Source organism: Protopterus annectens, chromosome 8.part1 (assembly GCF_019279795.1).
Source record: "Protopterus annectens isolate FY-2018-M chromosome 8.part1, PAN1.0, whole genome shotgun sequence".
Lineage (NCBI taxonomy): Eukaryota > Metazoa > Chordata > Ceratodontiformes > Protopteridae > Protopterus > Protopterus annectens.
Window position 1 is genome coordinate 82559910 of NC_056742.1, and position 25936 is coordinate 82585845.

Below are 25936 nucleotides of genomic sequence, written 5' to 3' on the forward strand. Positions count from 1 at the left end.
GTACTGTTAATATGTGTGTCAAAGTTGAGGTTGTTGTCTATAGTTATTCCTAGGAGTTTGGTTGTGAGGTCTGGAGAGATAACAGTACCATCGTTAGATGCAAGTGTAAAATGGATGGGGGTGGACTTACGGGTTGGGGAGAAGAGTAGAAGTTTAGTTTTCTTTGGATTTAGAAGGAGGCAACGTTTTGTAAACCATTGTTCAACAGTATTAAATGCATTCTGGGTGATGTTCTGCAGGTCGATTTGAGAAGTAGCTGAGCAGATAATAGTGGAGTCATCTGCATACTGAATGCAGGCAGTATGTGGAATTGCTGACTGAAGGTCATTAATATAGATAGAAAATAGGAGAGGGCCTAATATGGAGCCCTGAGGGACACCCACAGAGATAGGTAAGAGATTAGAAAGATTATTGTGCCAAAGTACTGCTTGTTTTCTGTGATCGAGGTAAGATTTGAACCAGTTGATGTCTAATGGATCTAGCGAAAGTGATTTCATAATATGCAAGAGCAGCTGACGATGAACTATGTCAAAGGCTTTGGATAAATCAACAAAAATTGCAGAGGAAAGAAGGCCATTGTTACGTTTATTGTTGACAGAATATGTAAATGATAGCAGGGCAGTGGTGGTACTGTGGTAGGGTCGAAAACCGTGTTGACAGTTTGCCAGTAGTTTATTTTGGAAAAGGTGGTGCAGAAGTTGCTTCTGTATACATTTTTCCATAATTTTTGCCAGAGGAGATAGTAAGGCTATAGGACGAAAGTTGGAGTATTCACTAGAGTTCCCACCTTTGTGTAGAGGAATAATGTAAGAAATTTTCCAGATGGATGGGATATATCCTTCACTGATAGTTCTATTAATAAGAATGGATATGGGGTAGGCAATGGGTCTGGCAACCAACATTTACTGCACACCATTAAATCCGCACACCAGAATCTGGGTTTGTTTCATAGGATCAATGGACTCCTTACAGATACTACAAAGAAAAATTCTAGCCACCACCTTCTTATTGCTGACTCACTTATATGCCATTCCTATCCTAACAAACTTAAACAATACTCAAAGAAAGAAACTTACCTCTTGCTACAATAAAATAGATATATTTACCACCAATCTCCCTCATAGGACCCATTGTCATACATTAAAGCACTTAAACTGGCTTGAACTAAAGAACTACTTAACATATTCACAACTAACTGCAGCACACAAACTCATTTGTCATAAGAAAAATGCTCTGCATTGCCATACTGTCCAGAAAGGAACCTCCACTCTAGTAACAAATTATTACTTACAAATAAGTCAAATAATGTTGCAGGAGACTCAATCTAGTCCCAAAACATTGCTTCTCTCTGGAATAGTATCCCACACAAATAAAACTCTCTGACAAGCTCAACAGTTTTAAACCACTACTAAAACATCTTAACCAGTCCTGGTCCTGCACATGCTTATCACAAGGTTAAGACTTTGTGTTCAGTGTATGATGCTCTCCAAATGCCCTCCTTACACAGAATACTTTCAACCTCTTACTGAAATGACTAAACAATTTTTATACATAACTGCTGCCTGTACAACCCACGAAGTTGTATGTGGGTTTTCTCTTTAGTAACTTCCACCTCTGTAAAATCTTAGAATTTATAAATGCAACTACTGCTTCTGTATAAATGCAAACAGAAATGTAACTACTCTGTGTTTAACTGGAACATAGTATAATGCAATGTAAGCAAATGGTGCTTTGCTACCTGGGCCTCCACTGAAAATGGGTATTACCTAATCGGACTTTCCCAGTAAATACAGACAAATAAATAAATAAATAGCTAGCTAGCTAGATAAACTTGGATCTATGGGTGGGAAACAAAAGATTTACCCCAGGACTGCCTCCTGTACTACTAATGGACTGAGGCAGCTTTTAAATGCAGGATCATGTGCATTTGGGAAGAGATACTAGATAAGCAATTCACAAGGAAATAGCATGGCTCCCAAATATGCAACAAAGTCTAGAAGATTTAGGATTTTTGCTTAGAGGTGTTCGCATAAGTAGTTTTACACCGCAAGCAGACTCCAAAGAATTTTTCCTCAGGTATAAGGCAAATGTTGGAGGTGATATGAGGAAGAAAGAGGTAACCGGGAACATATATTTTGGGAGTGCAATGATTTTGCATCTTTAAAAAAAAATCCCTACACAATATTCTGTCAGAAATATTGGGTGAACAAATGGGTGTAGCTAAGAAAATTATTTTTTGAACTGGGATACAGGATCTGAAATGCCTAAACATAGTAAGTTCTTGTTAAGTTTAATTCTGGTGGCTGCAAAAATACAATTAATAGAAAACGTAAATAAAAGTCTAAACCAACTCTATTTGAATTACTGATTATTATAACACAGATAACACAACTGAAAGTGGGATTTTTTAGAAAAGGGTAAGCGTGAATTACATGGAAAAAAATGGAAATTGTGGGAACAATACATACAGAATACTGTTTTGGAGGAGGACTGATGTTTAAAGGAGGGCAGGAATTGAGCAATTTATGTTATGCTGGACTGATGATAATTATACACATTCCTTCATCTGCAGGCTCTGGCTCACCCTTTAACCCTCCACTTCTCTCCTCACTCAATCTCTCAGACCTGTTATAACATGCTTAACTACCTCATTTCATCTCCACTCCAAATACATATCTAACTGACTTGCACCTAGCTTCCTTGCTTGAGTTTACTGCAATATTTGTATATAAGATTTTGGTATATGAGTTTAGAACAGTATCCGTTTGAGCTTAGTACTATCTGTATATACACCCTACCTCTATTCTTAGCCTCTAGCTAGATATTGGTATATCTGTTCATTACTATGTTTCATATTGTATGTATAGCTATTGTTTGCTGCAATATGTATTATTTGCTACTGAATGTATATTCAGTTGTTCTTCATGTACTCTGCTGCTCATTTATTGTTCTGTACAGCTTTTCTCCCCGGGCCTCCGCTGAAAAATGACCTATGTCCAGTTGGAATTCCCCGGTAAACAAATGTAAATAAATAAATAAATAAATAAATATAAAAAAATGTATGTGATGTACACTGTCTGTAACTGTGAACAGTAACATTATTTGTTTTCTTGTATATACATATACATTTGCCAGTGTCCTAAGTGATAATACAATAAATGTGTTAAAAAATAGTAGCCACATCAGTATACCAGAACTGGAAGAGGAAAGTAATTCTCTAAAGCAGAAAGAAATGATTCACAGAAAGGTCAGAAAATATTTCTTTTGGGCTGAATGACATAAAGAAAGTGAAACAAAACTACACTACAGCACAAAAGAGTAGTAAACTTGGGGTGATCTTACACCAAAGAAGAAAAAAACCTGAAGCTGCAGAAACAAAGCTAAGTAAACTAGCAGTGTACAGAATACCTCAGAGGTTGTCAGGGAGTAGAAAACAAAATAATTGCCACCTGTGTTCTTCTCTGGAAGACTTACAAGTATCAAAGAATAACCATAAAACAGGTAAAAAAAAGTGTAAGACAGTCTCATGTTGTGGAAACTGTGATTCTGTGAAAGGAAGTGGAAAGCTCTGGAAACCTGGGCAGCTATGACCGTGACTATTTATTTCGCAAGTAAAACTTTCGCAGATAAGAACTGCTTTTTCAGGCATCAAGATACATAAGTTTAAAAACGTCATATATCAATCAACGTGAGTTATAAAACAATCAATCTATTAAATATTTAAATACATTAATCCTTTGAAACCATTAAAACTATTCTAAACTTTAATAAAATTACTTGCATAAAAACAAGAAAAAAATGTATCCATTATTTTAATTAATTTTATTTTATGGTCACAGCTACTTGTGGTTCCATAGCTTTTATTTCTTTTACTGTTTTGTATCTATTGCTCCTGGATTTATACCCAGGGTATTTTTGTTGTAAACGGAATTGAAAAGCACATACAAGCATACATGAACTACATAAGTGTTATGTTATCCTACTCTGGGGGAATATTAAGTCTGGCTTCAGGCATCAAGAGTCTCATAAAAACATCAGCAACCTCCATTTTAAATGCCAAGTGTTTGTTTTTGTTTTCAGTGCCAGACTCTTCTCATTGTAAATTCTGTGCTAAACTGTCTTGCTTCTGCAAACAGTATCTGACTCTGACACCCTATGCTCTAATTCTGTAAGTTCCTAGAGAAATGAAACATCTACCTACTTCTGTCTTCAGCCAGGATCCTATCTTCTTGCTCCATGATTTGCTGCATCTGCTCTTTTATTGCTTCTTTGGGCAGACATACATTGCTACAAACTTTGTTGCATGGCTGTGGTACTTTGTATTATTGTAGCCACACTCTTCATTAAAATCTGGCTTTCAAATTTTAACATTTTGTACATGTCCTTTTCCTCAACTGCAAAATGCTTGAACAACACGGGAAAAGCTATTAAAATCAACCCAAAAAGTAAAACATTGGTTTAAATGGGATATACAAGTGGTCAGGTGAATGATATCACTCTCATGTACCAAAAAAGGGATTAGACTCACTTTTGTCAAAACATACAATCATTAACTGCAAAATATCGACAACACAAATGTGAACATGCAGCTATACATGCACAGAGCAATAAACCTGGAACATGCAAAATCTGAATTCAAAAATTTCTAAACACTGTTTTTTGCAGGGGACAAGTCCTCCTGTCTCCCCCATATATCTTACTAATTATATATACTAACTCTGAAAATGCCACAATCCCTGAGGAAAGGACATATTCTGCATTCCTGGGGCTTGTCTGTTATCACATCTGTTGACCATCTGCTTTGTCGACTCAAGTGTGGTGATAATACAGAATTTAGTTTTATGTTCTATCTATATATGTGTATGTATATAGATATATATATATATATATATATATATATGTATATATATATATATATATATATATATATATATATATATATATATATATATATATATATAAAGGCACACACACATATATAGATACATGTGTGTGTATGTATATATATGGATAAGTGTGTGTGTATACTGTATGATACTTTTTTTACAGTAATCTTCTAGTATACTTCTCTGAGATAATGACCAAATACAACATACTATAGAATATTACAGGACAGAATAGCACACAATAGTCTTAAAACTTACCTGTTTTAAACCAGCCATCAGGTGTAAAGGCCTCTTTGGTTTCCTTGGGTTTATTCCAGTATTCTTGAAACACAGAAGGACCCTTCACCATCAGTTCACCATCTTTACCCTCCATTCCTATGGTTACCTACAAAATAATTAGGGGATTGTCATTGTATGACAGCATAAATATTTAACATTAGCAGGCATTTAATAATATAGCTTACTGTTCAATAACTGTGAAGTCTACATACACAAAAATGATGGGACATTTCTTAAATCTTGTTATATCGGAAAAGGGTAGTGAATAAATTCCACTGTAGTGTTTGTTTACTTATTTAGCCTGTGTGGCACACTGAAATAGGTTTGTGTCTTATATTTTTCATCATTTGGGGTTCAATCAGTTCAGTTCTGACTTCAATCACTGCCTGTGCAGAAAACGCATTCTACCATGTGTTTGTGGGTTTCCCCAGGTACTCTAGTATCTTTCCACCTCCCAAACACCCAGACACACCTATATAGATATAGATATATAGTTATACCTGTAAATATGTATAAACATACATAGATAGACAGATATATACAGATATAATCAGTTCAGTTCTGACTTCAATCACTGCCTGTGCAGAAAACGCATTCTACCATGTGTTTGTGGGTTTCCCCAGGTACTCTAGTATCTTTCCACCTCCCAAACACCCAGACACACCTATATAGATATAGATATATAGTTATACCTGTAAATATGTATAAACATACATAGATAGACAGATATATACACACACACACACACACACACACATATATATATATATATATATATATATATATATATATATATATATATATATATATGTGTGTGTATAAAGACAGGTAAATAAGATACATATATGACTTTTAACTTGGTGGCCCAGAAGAGGATTTGTTAATTAGGCTGCATCTTTTTACAAAGGAGACCAAGAGTAAAAAGAGTGAAAAGTTCCAGTAATACTTGCTAATATGTCAAATCTGCAGAGAAACTTACAGTTATAAAAAATGTCATCAGTGCAAGAATTCTAGGATAAAAATTCTGCAGCTGCATTTTATAATTAGTTACTAAACACTATAAATACAGTTATATAAATTCAATACAGCTCACAGGACAAACAGCTTGCATAATCACTGAAAACGGTGGAAGGTAAGCTAAAATAGATAACAGTAGATGAATATGCTTGATCTTGAGATCATAATGATATATGCAGGGTTAAGTGTTAAAAGAGACAGAAATATGAAAAGTAGGGAATCATGCGAGTGGCCATTTGGATGTGGAGAATATTAAGAAAAGGTGCCACTTGTCTCAGCAGACTTATTTAAATTTAGGTTCATCACTGAAAGATTATATTAAGATAACAGTGTGACAAAGACAGGCTTGCACTTGATTGCACAAATGTCTTAAAAACAAAGGTAGTCAGTTTAGGAACAATCATGGTGCATCTACAATCACTAATATCACTGCTGACATCATGAATTGATGGTATAAACTTCTTTTATGTAACTCTACATTTTTGACAGCATTAGCAATTCACAAATAAAGCTGAAAACCTACTTAAAGTAAAGCAGATGGCTTGAATATTCTCTTCTGAATCTGTACTCACAAATTAATGATGTCTATTAGGGAGAATGCAAATACCAAAAAGAAAAACTCCTTTAACTGGAGATAACAAAAGACAGCTCTGGTTAACTTGTACAAGGGCCAAAAACAGAAACCAGCAAAGACACAATGGGGTAGTCTTGATGAAGACAGAGATGCACACAACTTTTAAAGTGATAAAGCAATGTGCTAAATCTGCAGGACCAGGATATGATACCAGCAGTATTACTACTGAAATTAAAAGATATAATAATTCCCATATTACATCCTATTTTTAATAAATTGTTTTTATATGGCACAGTACTGAGCACCTGGCAATTATCGCATGTAACTCCCTTATATAAAAAGGACAATAAATACAACATTAAAAATTGCAGTCCAGTCTAACTTCTATTGCTGGCAAATTTTATGACTGATGTAGCATACAGCTTTTGGAAAATACTAATATATTTAAAAACACGGATTTGTATAAGGCAGATCAATTTTAACTAATCTGAATAATTTTTATGACCAGATTATAATGGCTTTAGAACTAGGGTTAAGGAAATATTTATTTAGCTCTAGCTAAAGTCTTTGACTCACTGCCTCGCAATATCATTTCTAACTGTCTGATTAAATGTAAAGCCAATCCTTTTAATAAGGAGTATTATATCCTGGTTAAATGAAAGAACTCAGAATGTCATCATACAAGCAATCCAGTCAAAATATTTGCCAGGAAAATAAGGTGTTCCTCAAGCGTCCATACTAGGAGCAATATTTTTCAATATAGCATTTGCAAGTACTCCTAGCAATAAGAATGTCTGGACCTCTAAGTATGCAAAAGGAACTGCCGCAGAATACCAGACAGCTGCAGAAGGGCAGCAAGGAGGTATTATACAATGCCATTATTTAAGAAAAGTAATTATTTTTTTTCTTAAATAATGTCATTGTATAATAGCAATAACCCATGCCTGGGTGTGAGTAATGCTGGATTTACCCACAGTTGGCTTTGTTTGGCCTCTTGGGCTTCGCCCTCATGACCAAACCACACCACCCATGGGTAAATCCAGCATTACTCACACCCAGGCGTGGGTTATTGCTATATTAACATATATGGACATCATCTATGCAGATCCAGACCTAGCAGATGTTTGCAATCTACTAGCTAAGGTGGCATTTAGAAGAGGGAAAAACATTCAATATTCACTTGAACACAGCTATTTTCTCAGAAGTAGGCTGGAATTACAGATAAGGGACAACCTCAAATACAGCACTTCTCGACTCTGCACTTACTTGAAAAGAAATACAGCATAATATTAATGGCAATATATTTTAGGCATAGCAAAATGTGACATGTCAGACAATTGCTATAGTGCATATGACATAAAGCCCACGTTTTAAGGTTTGCACAGGAAGAACCAAACAAATGGTATGAACAGAGATGATTTTGATCAGGTGTCCAATCATAAGCAGCTTATTATGTGTTCGAGACATGGATGCCATTAACCTCAAGAGTGAAATATTAACAGAATATATAATAACCTCATTACTGAAATATTAATAGAATATATAATAAAGGCAAGAAATTCCTTAATTATATAGTAGAATAAAAGACCCGTAAATTTAAGAGAACATCAAAAAAATAGTTATGTACTCACCATAGCATTCCATCTCTGTTGTGCATTTTCATTTTTTCCTCACATATGGGTTTGGATCTGACTCAGCCATTCAAAAGCTAGTGGCAACCAAAAAGCTCCTGAGCACCCTCTCTTACCCATAACGCCTCTCTCCCAATCACCTCAGATCTTGTTTGCTTATAATCACAGAAAATAATAGATTAGGGAATTATCTCAAATAAGGATAAGACCATTTCTGGCATTCATATAACAACCAATAACAAATTTGGGCAAACTTGCTCATCTAGAAGCCAAAAAAATGGTGACAGTGGCATGGTGGGTGGGTTTGTGAGGAAAAAATGAAAATGGACAACACAGATGGAACATTGTGGTAAGTACATAACTATTTTATCTGATGTTGTCAATTTTCATTTTATCCTCACACGTGGGACAGAGTCCCCAGCTACCCTTTTCCTGGGTTGTCTTAAGGAAGGATATTCTTCAGAACTATTGAACCAAAAGAGGCCCTACCCCTAGAGATCAAATCTAGCTTGTAATGAGTAATAAAGGAATGAGGGGTAGCCTAGGTCGCTGCTGCGCAAATCTCATCCATGGGCGCTCTAGACTAAAAAACTGAAGAGGTGGCCACTACTCTAGTGGAGTGAGCTCTGACAGACTTTGGGAGCTCTAAACCTTGACTCTTGTAAATATATGAGATGCAGTCCATAATCCATTTAGCTACAGTCACCTTGGTAACTGAAAGGCCCAATTTATTTTCTGAGAAGGAAACAAATCATTGACTTTGTTTTCTTATTTCCTTTGTTCTATGAAGGCAAAAACATAGTTGTCTAACATTTAACAAATTCATCATGTATTCATCTTTATTAGTGAAATTTGGGAAGAAAACCAGCAAATTAATGGCTTGGTTTCAGTAGATTCTGAAACTATTTTTGGTAAGAATGAAGGATTAGTACCTAAAGTGACCCTGTCTTATGAAAGATCAAATATGGTGGTTGGGATGACAATGCCTGAATCTCAGAAATTCTCCTTCAGACATGACGGCTACCAAGAAAATAGTTTTCCAAGACAGAAATTTAAGCTGACAGGTAGTCGGTGATTCAAAGGGAAGCTGTATAATTTTCTGCAGTAGCAAATTTAAGTCCCAAGGTGGTGAAGGATCCTTATATGGGGGCTTCAGTGAAAGAGTTCCTCTTAAGAAAGTTGACAACTGGGACGGGCTGATCCCAGCTGAAACTCTGAGAACTTCAGCGCTGAACCTACCCTCTTGGACCTGACAGGACCTCCATGACCCAGAGAGGTCCCTGGCTCCAAATGGGCAGAGCACCTCCGAGCAGGAGTCAGAGCCAAGGAAGGAAGTATCCTTGGCTGTGGTGTCAATAGAATCAGGAGGATTGGACCAGATAACTTTGAAACTTCTAGGGGGTCAGAGGAGAAACATGAAATGGGGATGATGAAATTCGGAGCTCCTGACCATTGGGGGTAGGAGCCAAAGGGGGCCTTGCAAAGCCTTGCACCCAGAGGATCTTCTTGACCATCCTCTCCACATCATCTTCTGTAAAGCTTCCTGAGTCCTGGGCAAAATTGGCTTAAATGGACTCACCATCAGATCCAACAGTGATGGATCCGACCTATCCTTAGACACAGACAGGTTCGGATCTGCTGTAGGATCCAAAGAAATCTCCTTCGGATACAGGCATTTTAGCAAGTCTTGGAGATGGCTCTGTAAAAATCTTTGGAGCTGGTGAAGGTCTTTTTCTTCCTCTGTCTGAACCTCTGGAGGACAGGGAGAAAGCTGGGCTGTAGTATCCAAATCAGTTTTCCTTTTTGTCTGTGCCAGAAATGGCCTTCCCAAATGAGGAGGGCAACATGCCTTTCAAAATCAACTAATTTTTACGCTCTACCAGAGCTCTGTGATTAAAAGATTTGCAAATGTCACAGTCCTCGAGATGGGATGGGCCAAAGCAAAAAAACACACATACTGTGCGAGTCACTGATCAGAATTTTGTGACCACACTTTGAACATTTTTTTTTAAGGCCAGCCAGCTTGTCTGGTTTTTCTGTCATAATCAGGGCAGAGCATACTCAACCAAGGCAAGAAACAAGAATAAAAATACAACAGCACAGCGAGATAGCAACTATAAAAACTTCTTAAGGAGAAAGACTAATATTACTACTTTATTTTTTTTAAGAATATATCACTATTGAAGGGGAGGGCAGGAAAGGGAAACAGCAAAAAGGTTTTACTGTACTAAAAAATCAAGCAAAATTCAAAGAAGGGTTGGAATGAAGGCAAAACAGCTTTTAAAATGACAAAGGTCAAGATTTTATGAAATTAAAAAGTAAAGGTAATATAAAATACAGAAAAAGAACCTTAAGTGCTCGAGAGCTGTCAAGAATGACCATGTCCTCGCAAAGCAGCAAACGAGATCTGAGGTGATCGGGTGATAGGCATTATGGGTAACAGATGGTGCTTGACAGCTTTTTGGTTGCAGCGAGCTACTGCAACAGCCAAGTTGGATCCGAGGGCTCGGATCCAAACCCACAAGTGAGGATAAAATGAAAACTGATAACATCAGATCAGCTAGATAAGAAACTAAAAAGGACATCAAAAAAACAAAGGCATCCCCGTGAACTCAGTCCACCTAGAGAAACCAAAAACAACTACAAATCCTTCTTTAGCAAAGTCATGAAAATAAGAAACAACATTGCTCAAAGCTTATTCATATTGCTACTACCTACTTTGATTCAGAGCATTTTGCCAACATACTGATAAATAAATTTAGTGTCCCAGAGACATCTTTTTCCAAGACCATCTGTCCCTATTGGAATCAGCCCACTAACGATCATGGAAGAACATGTACAGATGGTACTCTCCAACATGAAGTATACCTCATCTATGGGGCCTGACAACATACCAGTTTGTTTAATTAGCACAAAACAAGGAGTGGCAGACTTACTCCTGAACCTCTTAAACCTGAACCTGGCAAATAGCTCTGCCCCATGGGGTAGCACAGTTGTTGAGATGACACAATACAATGGTTGCCCCACCACAGACCGCCGGAATTACAGACCTCTCAGCCTAACAAATCCTGCATGCAAAGCCATGGAACATGTCTTACTTACCTAATTAAGTATGATATCAAAAATCTTATCAGACTTGACCTCCAGTAATTTGGCTTTCTCAGGGATCAATTCTGTCTAATGAATCTTGTCAACTTTTTTGAGAGGGTAACTCAAGCTGCAGACTGTGGGCAAGCTGTCCACACAGTGTACCTTGACTTCACCAAGGCATTCAATATCATACTTCATGCAAATATAAGAAACAAGTTGCAAGAGCTCCAAACTGACCCTTATGTGGACTCGCACAGTAAGAGTAAATGGTGCATCCCACTGAGAGCAGGAAGGTGGCCAGTGGGGTTCCTCAGGGATCTGTGCTAACACATCTACTATTCTTTATCTATTTCTCAGAATTTCCCTTATCAAATGAGGATCATTGGTTAACAAAGTTTACGGACTAATGTAAGCTTAGATTCATCATTAAGTTACCCTCTGACAGGCAAGTACTCCAACAGACAATTACACTTGTCAATAGTTTTTGTAAAAAAAAAAAAAAAAATGGGTTCAAACTCAATGCCAAAAAGTCAAACATTGTAGCATTTGGTAAGCAGCTTCTAGTTCCAACTTATACCACTTCAATATTAAAATGTTGTAAGAGACCTAGGTACTTGGGTGGATAGAGATCTCTCTCATTTGACCATCATGTTGCAATGGTGATTAGGAAATCCTCTGACCATACACAGCTCATAGCAAATTCAAGGTATTTCTTCCAGATCAAATAAGTTCAAACCTCTTTGTATTCCACACTGATTAGAACCATCGAGTACAACTCTCCCCTTTGGACTTACAATACTAAGTATATGAAGCAACGGGAAAGACAGAGCTTTATAACTAAAAAGATCACACACTTAAATGGCCTGACTACCTAGAAAGACTGGAGGCTTTATTTCTATAATTGGATTCATACAGACTCCTTAGATGCGATCTGTGCCTTGCTTATAAGGCATCCAGTATTCCAAGAACTCTTATGCCTCCATAAAACAAACCATCCGGCTAATACTAGGACCAGAAATCTAAACCTAACACAAGAAGGAGAGATAAATTAGTCATACAGTGCCTACCCCTTCTCAGAAACAAACTTCCTCTCCAAGTGAAGCAGTGTGGCACACTCTCTCTCTTTAAAAAGGAAACAGATAAGCTGACTGGTATTCATAAATTCATCTCTTGTAAGACTGGCCTGGCCTTCCCTGTGGCTTACTTGCTTTGTAACTCCCAAGATCAAAGGCCCAGTCATAATTCATTGCAGTGCATGGAGCTTTTTCTGTACAATGTATAACCATTTACAAAAAAAAATAAAAAAGTGTAGGAGCTTTGAAGTTTTTAAAGCTAGTAAAGCATTTAGTTAGTGCTGTCAAACAGACAGCATCCTCTCTCAACTTCTTTGGTTGAGGATTCTGGACAAATACAAAGGATGAAAATTGCAGACAGTTTGTAAATATTGTTCTAATTCAACTAAAAACTTTCTGTCATCGTGCATTTTCTGAACAATAAGAAGAGTATGAAACTCTAATGTCTGGCCTTATTGATTGGTTGTAATCCTTAGTGATTTGCCAGAAAATCAAAAAAAAATTAAGAGGGACAGGCCAAACATATGAAGTAAAATTAGGGAGAGCTGAGAATCAGAAATGAAGTGCTCCCTGGAAGAAGGTAAAACATCTTTTAAAAGCACTTCTGCTACATTTTTTTACTTGTAAGTATAGGAGGGTGAAATTCTAGCAACTTTTAAAAGCTAGCAGAAAAATGAAGCTGGTGAGCCAATAAAACGTTCCTCAGATAAATAACAGAAATAGCAAAAATAACAAAATAACCAGAGAATCATGTAACACAGCAAAGCAAACCTTAATATCAGTAAGAGCTTACTGATATTAAAGTTTGCTCTGCTGCGTTACATGATCCTCTGGTTATTTTGTTATTTTAACTTTTAAAAGCTGTTTTACCTTCTACTGCTGTTCCTTGTCAACCTGCACTGTCCGTTGCTAGTCCCCAGCATGAGAGGTGCTCTTAACAGCACTTAGGGTGTCCTTAACAAGCTTTTGATAAGCACCCCTGGGCTCTGTTAAGATCAGCCCTTGCCCTAAGAAAGCCCTTAAAAAATTTATAATTTCCCCAATTTCAGAGAGTAATTCACCCACTCCATGTACTACAAGGTCATTTGAACATTTACTAGATATTTAAAAAGGGGATGAGACTGATCCTGTGTTTAGGCATTTTAGAGAACAGCAGCATACAATGAAAACAATGTTAGCTTTATGGTTTTAGAGGAAACAATTAAATGTAGGAGTGAAGAAAATGCAAAATACAAACTATGATGTAAAAATATTTATGTTTTATGAGGTACTAGGCTATGTTTCTGTTGATTTTAATGAGGAGGTTAAATGAAGAGTCTTTGCTTAAGTAACACAGGTGTGCTGATTACTGAGATTTTTTAAGTATGGCTGATTTTGTACAAAAAAAAATGAAAAAAAGTAAAATGTAAATTTGCTTTTCCCCTGTTAAGCATTTTTCAAGGCACCTCAGATTATATTTTCTGGTTTTAAGAGTACTGTAAAAAAGATTCTAACACCTTTGATAGATAGCAAGAAAAAAATGTGACATTAAATAATGACAACAAAATGAAATAGAACATAGGTCTAATTGCATTATATAAACAAAAGAAGGGAAGCTAGTGTGGTAACGTAAGGACAGTGGTGGGCATTTTGGGATATCTATCTATATCTACACCTCTATATATACATATATATATATATATATATATATATATATATATATATATATATATATACATACATACACACACACATACACACACACATATACAGAAACACCACCAGCAAAACAGGGGAAGGCATGCCTCCTACAGGTGAGACTATTTCTGCAGAGCAGATTCTGATGTTCCACTGAGTGGACAACAAGACAATTTTGACACATGTAGATAAGTTAACTATGGGACAGCCTCTTCAGTCGATAACTATTTGGTCATGCCACATCTCTTGAGTACATGCATGCATACACTATGTGAACATGAAAAAGAAGTTATGGTTAACCATAATGTTCCATCTGTGTTGTTGATCTTCATCCATTCATCAGTGATGGGTTTCGGTTCCGTCCTCAGAACAGAGCTGGCCTTATACCAAGCTTGTGCCAGCCAAAAACTCTCGAGCTAAGCTTTTATCTATAATCCCCTTCTCCCTGTGTTACCTCACATTGAATTTGCCCTAATCAGTAAAGCAAAAGCTGTCTCTGAGCAAAAACCTTAATCCAGAAAATGGACCCAAAGTATCCCCCAGGAGCCTCTAGGATGGGGAAGGAGGGTGGGATGTGATGAATGGAAGAAGATCAACAACACAGATGGAACATTATGGTAAGACATAACTTCTTTATCTGACCTTGTTAATCTTCATTCATCACTGATGGGACAGAGTCCCCAGCTACCTTACATCATTTGGGCGGCCCTATGGAAGAACATTCCTGACCACCATTGAACCAAAAGAAGCTCTTCCCCTGGAGACCAGATTCAACTTGTAATGAGTGATAAAAGTATGAGGGGAAGCCCAAGTAGCTGCTGCACAGATGTCATCCATCGAATCTCTGGAGTGGAACGCCACAGAAGTTGACACTGATCTGGTGGAGTGAGCTCTGTTGTTTGGTGGGATAGACTTTCTTGAGTTATAAATGAAATTTAGAGACTGACTTTCCCATTTTTGGACCAGCAAAGGATATAAATAACTGGTCTGATGTACAGATTGTTTTTGTCCTAAGTAAAATCTCAATTTTCTGTGGACATCAAGTAAATGTAAACAATACTCTCCTTTGTTCGAAAATTTAGGAAAGAACACTGGTAGGTCAATGGTCTGCTTAATAGAGAGCTCAGAGATTACTTTGGACAGGAAAGAAGGGTTGGTCCATAGTGATACTCTGTCCTTATGGAAAATCAAATAAGGACACTTGGTACAAAGAGTCTGGAGCTCGGTAATGTGTCTGGCTGATGTAATAGCTACCAGAAAAAGAGATTTCCAAGATAGAAACTTGATGTCACATGTGGCTGCTGGCTCGAAAGGAGGCCGTGTCAAAGATTGTAAGTGTGAGAATCCATGGTTCAGTGGGATGCTTAATTGGCGATCTGGAGTGATAGACTACTTTCAAAAAGGTTTTGCTTAGACGATGAGAAATTAAAGAGGTGTCACCAAAACCATTATGAAAATTCAAAATGGCAGCTAAATGAACTTGTATAGTTGATGCTGCGGCACCTTCCTGAAAGAAGTTAGATAAGTACTGGAGTACGGCAGGGACAGGTGCTGAATATGGATCTAGTTTTCTCTGTCTAGACCAAAAAGAAAATCTTTTCCATTTGTCAGCATAAAGTTTTCTAGTGATCAGTTAATGCAAAGCCAGAATAATGTCATGTACTGGAGAGGGAAGACTACAATGCCTGGCGATCATTGGAAGCGGAGAAGCTAAGCTGCGAACTTGAGACTGGTCAAGTTCTGGTGGCTCAAACCTTGGGGGTGAGAAATCAGATCTGGAGTTGAATCCAAAGTCCACGGTCTGCAAGGTAGACGAGGCTAGAGAAAGGGGAACCATACCTGTTGAGGCCAATATGGTGCTATGAGGATCATTTTGCTTTTCAACTGAACAGCTTTCTTCAGAACTTGAGGAATGGGAGGGTAAGCATAAAGCAGTCCCGTGGGCCAATCGTGGATAAGAGCGGCCCTTTGGGACTCCCCCTGTGGGACCCATAGTTGCTGCATTTTTCGTTGGACAGGGAGGCGAATAGGTCGCAGCATGGCTGGCCCCAATGGCTGAAAATCTTTGCCGCTATGTTGGGGTTGAGGGACCACTCTTGAGGCAGGAGAATGCATCTGCTCAATTTGTCTGTGATCACACTGGAATTCCCCGGGATATGCATTGCTATCAGAAAGCGGATGGAAGCTATCGCCCATTGCCAAACTCTCATGGCCTCTCAACATAGGGAATAGGACTTGGTTCCTCCTTGTTTATTAATATACCAAACTACTGACATGTTGTCCGATTGGATAGCAATTGTTTCCAAAGGAAGGGCAGACTGAAATGCTTGCAATGCCAAAAGCACTGCCCTCAGTTCCAGAACATTCATATGCAGATTGGCCTCTAAATCGCACCATGTGCCTTGGACAGTCATTCCCTAAAAATGGCCCCCACCCTATCAGGGAAGTGTCAGTGGTCAGAATGACCCTTGGCTGTGGTGGGGGGGGGGGTGGAAGAATTGGCTCCAAAGTTCTGTCTCATCCACCAAGAAAGGTCTTGTTTGCATCAATCTGTTATTCGAATCTGGAAGGACAGTGGGTGGTGATTTGAATACCACTGGGTTAACAAAAGCCACTATAGGATTCTCATGTGAAGCCTTGCCAGGGGTACTATTGATATTGATGCTGCCATTGACCCTATCAGCTGCAGGACCTGTCGAGTTAGAACCAAGTCGTAGCAGAGTATCACTCGGAGCTGGATCCTTAGTCTTTGAAGCCTGTGATCTGGGAGAGAGATTAAGCAAGAACGGGTATTGAATGTCACCCGCTATAAATTCCAAGAATTGGGTTGGAGTTAGATTCAATTTCTCCCAGTTTACAGAGATTCCCAGGTGATGTGCCAAACAGAGGGTGTAGTACAAGGCTGTTACCAGTAGGTGCTTGGTGGGGGTGGTGAGGAGGCAATCGTTTAGATACGGAAACACCCAGAATGCTTGTAGTCTCAAGTGAGCTGTCACTGCTGCCCTGCATTTGGTGAACACTCTGGGGGCTGTAGGGAGTCCGAAGGGCAGAGCACGGAATTGATAATGATTGGCTCCCAGCCAGAAGTGAAGGAACCTTCTGGAGTGTTTGTCCGTTTTGATGTGGAATATGCATCCTGAAGGTCTATCGAGCACATCCAATTGCCTTCCTCCAGAAAGGGGAGAATGGACTGAACCGTGACCATCCGGAATTTTGTCTGTCTGACAAACTTGCTTAAACAGCTGAGGTCCAAAACTGGTCTCCAGATCCCTGTCTTTTTTGGCACCAAAAAGAATTTTGAGTAGAATCCGGATCAATCTGGTCTGGTGGGACTTTCTGGATGACTCTTTTTAAGTAAAGAGTTTCTATTTGCAAAGCTGCTTCTTCCCTTAGACAGGGTGGAACGTCTGGAATTCATTTTGGTGGCTTTGGGTAGGAGTTAAATGGGATTAGGTAACCTCTGGTTATTATCCTCTGCACACAAGAATCAGTTATAATTTATAGCCAGGCATTGGGGTGCAGAGAAAGATGTCCCCCAACTGCTTCCAGAGGAAAGTAATCGGGCTGCTCTTCAGGAGCACTGATAGGGTTGTCCAGAGAAAGAATCTCTGGAACCCTGATTACACGGACCCCCCACTGCCTCTGTAGGGAAGTCTTCCGGAACAGTTGCTCCCTCTGTCTCCGGGGGTGAACTCGCCATGTGTGTCACGAAAAGGGCCCTGAGACTTTCTGTGCCACAATTTCCCACTTCTCTTGTTCCTGCTCACACTTGGCTAGCATGTCCTTCACTTTAGGGCCTAACAGGAAGACTTAAAAGGATCCACGAAGTTACATAGGCGCATCCAGGCATGACGTTTCATAACTACAGCTGAAACCGCAGCTCTAGCCGCCCCTTCCATTGCACGTGAAATTAGCCTCAATGATGAATTAGAAATGGATTCCAGGGTCGCTAGTTGCGAGTCTACCTTGTCATTAACCTTGTGAGACACCTGTCCTGACAGAGTACCAGAAAGTTCGGAGATGAGGTCTCTCTGGAGTCTGGTGAAATGTGCCAGGTAGTTCAAGGACCAAATTGCAAAGGTCGATGAAGCAAATACTCACTTCCCCAGTCTGTCCACTGCTCGGGACTCCCTGTTAGGTGGGTGAACAGTATGGCTCTCTTCAGCGAGCTCTTTCTTCGTGGCTGCCGCCACCACCATGGCATATACTGGTAAACCTTTTGACCAATGTGGATTTTCTTCAGGGGGAAAGAGGATCTTGTCTGGTCTTCTGGGAATTGCTTCAACAGCATCATGGTTCTTCCAGGCGCGCTGCACCACAAGTTGAACAAGTTTGTGTGCAGGCAGGGTCACCCAAGAGGTAGATGGGCAAGCATGAAAAGCCTGCATAAACACGGATTCCTCAGAGGAAGGGTTTTTTGGGGTTCCACTCACCCCTCTGTTTCAAGTTCTCAAGCAGAGACATCTTCAAGGGGTGATCATGGGGACCCTTCATCATAATCCGTATCCTTGGTGAGGGACTACTCAGGGGATTCCACGTGCTTCCTATTGCACAATTTCTTCCTAGGAACTTCCTCAGTCGGAGCTTCTGATGAGGACCCAGAGGAAAGGGCACCCTGAAATAGGGTCTCCTATGACTCCTGTGCTCGATCTGGAACTGTGGCCTGCGACAGCTGCAGCTCAGGGGGAGGACTTGGTGGTTCTGACACCAAACCTACAGAAGCAAGAGCCCTCTCTATGGCCTGGAAGGCAGGGCTATCTGAAGAGGGGTGTGCCCGGAACTGAGAAGGACAACCTCTGAACCGTGGTCATACCCCGCTCCATTCAGCCCGCTCCCAGAAGTGGAGCCTCAAGTTGGATCGGTACTGACAGGGCTCCTGGTACCGTGGATGGAACCATAGATAGGGTTGGCACCAAACTTGGAACCAATGAGCCTGTAGTCCAATCCTGGGACTGAGGAAGACCTGGTTCCAATGGAACCGAAGGCCAAAGGGTTGGCTCCAGGGCCAAAGTGAGATCCACTATTGGCACCGAAGCCGAGGGTGCCTAGAGAGGCATGTGGGCCAAGGGCTTTGAAACCTGCACAGAGGACGAAGGAGGAGAGTAAGATGGAGTCTGTGAAGTGGAAATCCCATGTCCTAGAAGGGAATGGGTATTTGAATCAGAAGGGATCCCCCTGGCCGTCAGCAGCTGGTCCACAATGTGACCACATCTAGTTCGGAGAGGATCCTGGTGGATCTAGTGGATATCCCTGAAGGGGACTCTGGACACTCTAGGAAGGGACTATAAACCTGTCCCAAGAAGGGGTCCACAGACAGGGAATATAGGGTCCATGCTTGAACGTCTAACGGCACCACCATCTTCAATTTTGAGACGATAGGGGAAGTAGTGTCCATCTGAGCTAGTGGAACCGTGGGAAGACTTTGTGCTGGAATCAGGGTAGAAGTCAAAATCTTAGTTTTGGACAGAGTCGGTGCCATAGACATTGTCGGTGCCAACAAAGGCGGCACCGATGCAATTGAAGTAGACGGTACCAAAATCGGTGCCGTAGATGCAGACTTCTGGTCCGGAGCAGAGAGTTTCGGAAGTTTGGGTTTCGGAGGTCTTTCCTTCTCACCAGAGGGTAAGGAGGGAACAAGTGATGTCAGGCTCCAAAAGTCAGGAAAGACTGATATTTCTCTCTTACATTATAACCCCTGCAAAAATGGATCTTCAGTCACATAATCTTGTCCAAATGGAAGTGGCTTCCCTTTAAAGCTGTTCATGGAAACTCAGACTGCACTGCATGCACTTCAGTCTTTTTGATGTTCTTCATTATACAATGTGGGTTCAGGGTGATGACCTCCTCACCTGCCATCTGATGCAGGGGCCCCCTACACAGCTTAGCAGAGTATGTTGATATTGTCCTTGTCATGAAGATGTCTGCTACAAGTCATTCCTGCAGGATGATCTCCAAAACAATGTGGAGATGGTATATAATTACATTTGGGTGGACAGAACAATCTGGAAAGCCCCAACAACCATCCAGTATTTAGTATCCTTCATGTTCCAGAGACTGTCTGCCATGGTGTGATGACTGCACTGTTCTGAAAGACAAGGACTTTCAACAGTTGTGTGCAAAGGCAGATAATGTGGCCTTACACTAAGAACTTTCATAGTCCATTCAGTGCCAATATCTCCATACTTGCTTTTTAAAGGCACACAGCCTCATCAGACAGCAACGTGGAGGTATGTTCCTACACACTGTCCATTTTGAACCTATAGGATGAAGATGTTGTCTCCTTTATGTCTGCCACAGACCAACTTACAAATGGCAGAACTTGTATCCAGCAGATGGTCTCATAGGGTTGAACATCTGAGCTTGTGCTTTTTGTGAGGTGCTAGGGAGAAAACAGCCACTTATTTGCAGAGCACTATCCCCATCCTGATAAAGCAACACTATTCCTTGCTACTGGGATTCTTTTCAAGGTAAAAGATGTACCCATGGATACATAAATGTGATTCAAATATAATTGCTGGAAGGTTTGTATACTCCTAGACTAAGTGTCAACCAAGACCCTTCCTCTGACTGCCAGTGACTATGTAGTTCTTCCTATATTTAATTTTCCTTCATTTGTTAAAATGTAGCAGCCGGACAGTATACAGTCATTAGGTCATGTCAGCATCATGTTTGCAAATCTATATACACCTTGTATCAAAATGAGCTGCTACTAAGTAATCTGGCAAGAACACAGACCTGTTTTAGTGTACTGGGATCAGACTTCTTTTACTTGACAAAATAGGTCTCTCTTATTGTTGTCTATTAATACATTACTGTCTACCAAAGCAGGGCTAGTCACCCAGTGGTGTGAACATTGGCTCTAGATGATGGTCACTGTTGATGTGACACCCCATCCCCATGTGAAAAAATGGGAAAATGGGGTTATTGATGGATGTTACTATCAAGGAAAAACTACAAGGCCCTAAATATCCCTTCCTTCACAGGCACCCTAATACTTATGAACATCAAGCTTGGTTTTAAGCTCTGCTTCTTTCTTGTAGTTTCAACTTTCCTGTAACTAGTCTAGTCCAGATACAGATTTGCTGTATCCAGGACTGCTTGTAAGCTTCTAAGTCCCCCAAGCCTTTCTGTGTTGGAGGGAAGCCTTCTAGCTTATCAGTGAGAGTGGTAAGCACTAAGTAAGCTATCTACCACAAGAGTGGTTTCTGGCCCAGAAATTGTAGTTTATTGGCCATTTGGGCAGTTTTTCCACCTCTTTCAACTTTCTGGTTTAAAAGCCCGCGTTTGTGCTTGATTCCCACTTTCCCGGTAAGTAGTCTAGTCCAGATACAGATTTTCTGTATCCAGGACTGTTTGTAAGCTTCTGAGTCCCCCAAGCCTTTCTGTGTTGGAGGGAAGCATACTAGCTTATCAGTGGGAGTGGTAAGCATTAGGTAGCCTACCTACCACAAGATCCAGGTACCGATTCTTAGTTTCAGCACTTGAATTTGCTTACTCATGCTCAGCACTTGTTCAGAACTTGTTGTTACTAAATAGCTACAAATTAGTACAACACTCAACCTTCCTCTTTACCTACAGGAAAATAGTTTTGTACTTACTTTCCTCACTTGCTTAGAGAAAAACAACTATTATACTTACTTTCCTCACTTGTCTAGAGGAAAGTTGTTTTTTATTCAGGCATGTCCAAGGGTCAGCTCCCAGTGTTCTCTCCTGTCTATCTGATGAATCTGGGCATCTTGAGGCAATGTAGCAATTGCCTCATGTACACAGACAACCCTCTCCTCCTACCACCCAACACCACAACTTGTGAGAGATGCACTTATCTAGCCAAACTGGTGGTAAAGCTCTCTCCAACCAAGTCTGAACTTGACAGTCAAGAGGAGAAGGTAAACACTTGCACCACACCACACTCATCACATAGTCTCACTAAACCTAGACCACCAAAATCCACACATAGAAACACAAAAACAGTCACAGAGGCTCTCAATAATAATCTGTTCAAGCAACAGAGACCTCCAAAGCAGAAACGCAAGCAACCTCCAGCCTCCAACACAACCCAAATGACACACAGCCCACAGAATCAGTGTGCCAATAAACCACAGCCGATAAGGCAAACCAACGTGCCCAACACACTAATCATAGGTGACTCTATAGTCAGGCACACTGATATCCCACTCACCAGGCTAAACAAGGAGGAGGTTATTGTCAGCTGCCTGTCGGGTGCCAGGATCAGTCACATAACCCACGCACTCAGGTCACTCCACAACAAATACAAATATGACTCTGTCATTGTCCATGTTGGTGTGAACGACCTGAGATGTACCTCCCTGTACTACATGAAAAGAGACATGGAAGAGCTCTCCAATCTTGTAGCCCAGGCAGGTATGACCCTAGCCCTGAGTAGCATCCTGCACTCGCCCAGAATGATACCGCAGTACAAGGACAAAATGATTGACTTCAACAATTGGCTACACTTCTGGTGTCATTCTAAGGGGATCCAGTATCTGTCTGCCTGGGACGACATGGTCGACAGACGACGATGCTTTGCCAGAGATGGCCTGCACCTGTTGCCCCTGGGATTCCAGATACTGGCTAAGGCTTTTGCCACCCCTATAGTGCCTTTTTTAGGCAAGGTTCAAATGACAAATTCACCACCATAACAGGAACAGGCAAGCAAAAACTGAGGGTAATGCTACTCAATGCTAGAAGTCTAAATCTCAAAATGCACTAATTCGAGGCACTCCTTAAAATGGAGAACATTGATATCTGTGCAGTGACTGAGACCTGGTTCAAGGCTCTAGAGAGCACCCCTGCATTACCAGGCTATAAATCATACCACACTTTTTGGCCATCTAACCTGGACGCGAACACCAAAGGTGGAGGTGTGTCCATATTCATTAAGGATATCCACAACTCCAAGCTAGTTGTGCAGCATAATGCATCCAAGGTTATCCAAGTGCAATGAACTCTGGGCAAAACTGCAATCCAAATTGTAGCTTGCTACAGATCCCCCCACCATGCCCCAGGATTCCCACTCCTCTTTTCTTAATATACTGGAAAATATTAGGGTTCAACCAAACACCCTAATAATGGGTGATTTCAACTACCCCACCATTAACTGGGAAAACTACTCATGTACAAACTCCTTCGCTCAACGCTTTCTGGAATTCATAAATTCCAAAGCCTTGGGTCAACTTATCCACACCTCCACCACGGGCAACAATATCCTAGACCTAGTCATTACCAACATGAGTGACCAGTGTGCCACACCTGAAATCAACTCCTCATTGGTCAGATTCGACCATAAGCTAATCACCCTAGATATCTGCATCCCGCCCCCACCCACCATTAAGGAAACCATGGTATAAAATTTCTCCAAAGCCAACTTCATGCTTCTTAAGACAGAAGTGGCGAACTTCATAACACCCATGCAGATCGACAATACAGTTACAACTGCTGAATCCTACACAAATGCACTCTATAAGCACTTACATGAGTGACTGCATGGATCATGCTATCCCAAACAGAACCAAGATGCTAGCCTCCAAAAAAAGGAAGCCAATCTGGTGGCTCCCTGCCATAAACAAACTCTACAACAGAAGGAAGAAACTTTTGCAAAAGAGAGTAAAATCTCATGAGTGGAGGAGCTTCCTGGTCAGCCTCAGTAAGAAGCTGAGATCCCTTATAAGATGCTCCAAAGCTAGCTACAGAAACAAAATTGCTACTGATTCTAAGGGCAACCACAAAGCATTCTACAGCTATGTCAAGAATCTCAATGGCAACACCCAGATCTGGTCTGAGTTACAACACAACGGCATGAAAATTACAGAACCAACTGATATTGCCAACATCCTGGCAGATAGGTTCAGTGCTAACTTTACCCCTCTCTCACCCCCTAAAGGCCCCATATCTATACAGGAAGAATGCAGAGTCCCTGTAATCACATGTATGCAGATAAAAGCTGCACTCTCTAAAACCAGAAACACAACATCCATGGTACTGGACAACATCCCAGGCTGCGTTTTACATGAACTTCAGAACAAACTGGCTCCCCACCTAAGCACCATGTTCAATCATAGTCTCACATCAGGCTTTGTGCCCACTGAATGGCGTACAGCAATAGTTATCCCACTCCACAAAGGGGGAGCCACCACTGATCCTGGGAACTATTGCCCTATTAGCCTGATGAGCCCTACACTGACGGTCTCAAAAAACTCCAGCTTTACTCTGTAGCATATTGCCTACTCCGAGGAGATCTCTGCCTAACATATAAAGCCATGTTAAACCCAAAGCTGTTGGACATGCTACACCTAAAGAAATCCCAATCCCTCCGAGCTACACACTCTAGGGACCTAAACCTTGTCACCACAACAAACAGGACATGCTGGAGGGATAAATTCCTTTCCCAGAGACTTCCTATACTCTGGAACAAGCTACCCATCTAGGTCAAGCAAAGTTCATCATTACCACTCTTCAAGAAAAATCTTGATGAGTGGATGGGAAATTGGAAATACACCCCAGGGATCACTTCTGTGGCTCTGCTCGACAGGGGCACAGGAAATGGGTGGCGTATGCCAGGGAACCTTGTTGGCTAGACTTACTTAGGCCCTTGGGTCGATAGCCTGGTACAAACCTATGAACCTATGAATGACTTGTTGGTGTGACCTTTTTATCCTTTGGCTTGGATATTATTTGGGATAATCTGCAGGTACCCTGACCTTTACAAACATCAGGCTTGTGCTTCCAAAGTGTGGTCAAACAATCAACTTACGCTATAGTGACAAGCTTGGGAATAAAGCAAGAACAATGGCATTATCTACACTAGAGGGGTTTGGTTTTACTGGCCTGAACGCAGCAGGAAATATTTAAAAAGTTAAAAGTCATGGACATTCAAAAGTCATGTACCTGAAACACTTATATGTCCTTAATGGTTAATTTGCATACATCCAATGGCCCTCAAATACTTGAGGTTTAAGGTATTATGCAGTGAAGATTCTAATTTGGCTGGGTCTTTCTTTTAGGTTTTGCTGAATGGTTTGTCATTGTGACATTATTACTTTCTGGCTTAGACTGTATTATTATTTTTACATCATTAAGGCAGCCCCAACTGATCTTGGTAAATATTAAAGACTGTCAGAGTGATGTGTTTGCTGAAGCTGGTTACTTTAACATTTCTGGTAAGTTTTTTAGCAGGGCTACTGTCAGCTGGGTTGTTTTTTAAAAAAGATTTATTCACTTAAAAAACATTATTCCTTTCTGACTAGAAAGCTATCCAGGGTGCCCATAAACAGGCAAGTGATACTTAGTGGCAGTGATTATGGATCAGTCTTTTATTTTTGCATAACTACCTTTCTGCAGTTCCAAAGGTGGTGGTGGCACAAATATGAAGGGTTGGCATGGGGGTCACCATGGATTCCTTCAATTACGGATGCATTTCACCTAAGGCATGTCCTGTATTGTTGGGAGGGGAAAAATGATCTTGCAGCAAATATACAAAATAAAAATAGATGGTGTATATAAAAAGAGATGTCTATAGCCAGTTCTTCATGTTACCTGTCCCGATAAACCCCAAGCAATGGACTTAACATACTTTGTAATGTTTGCATGAACATCCTACCATCTACACTAAATTAGTTTTAAAATAGTTTCAGGTCATTAGTGATACAGTGAGCTCACATATAACATGCACTCATATTTTAACAAACCTAA

General features: G+C 40.3%; 1 protein-coding gene across 3 annotated transcripts in view; it reads right to left on the minus strand.

The window, feature by feature from the left end:
- ACSF3 (acyl-CoA synthetase family member 3) overlaps positions 1 to 25936 on the minus strand; it is a 1464159-nt gene that overhangs the window by 501448 nt on the left and 936775 nt on the right. For all 3 annotated transcript variants that reach the window (XM_044081689.1, XM_044081688.1, XM_044081690.1), the window contains one exon: positions 5145 to 5271. In XM_044081689.1, the coding sequence (XP_043937624.1) occupies positions 5145 to 5271 (127 nt within the window). The remainder of the gene's footprint in view (positions 1 to 5144; positions 5272 to 25936) is intronic.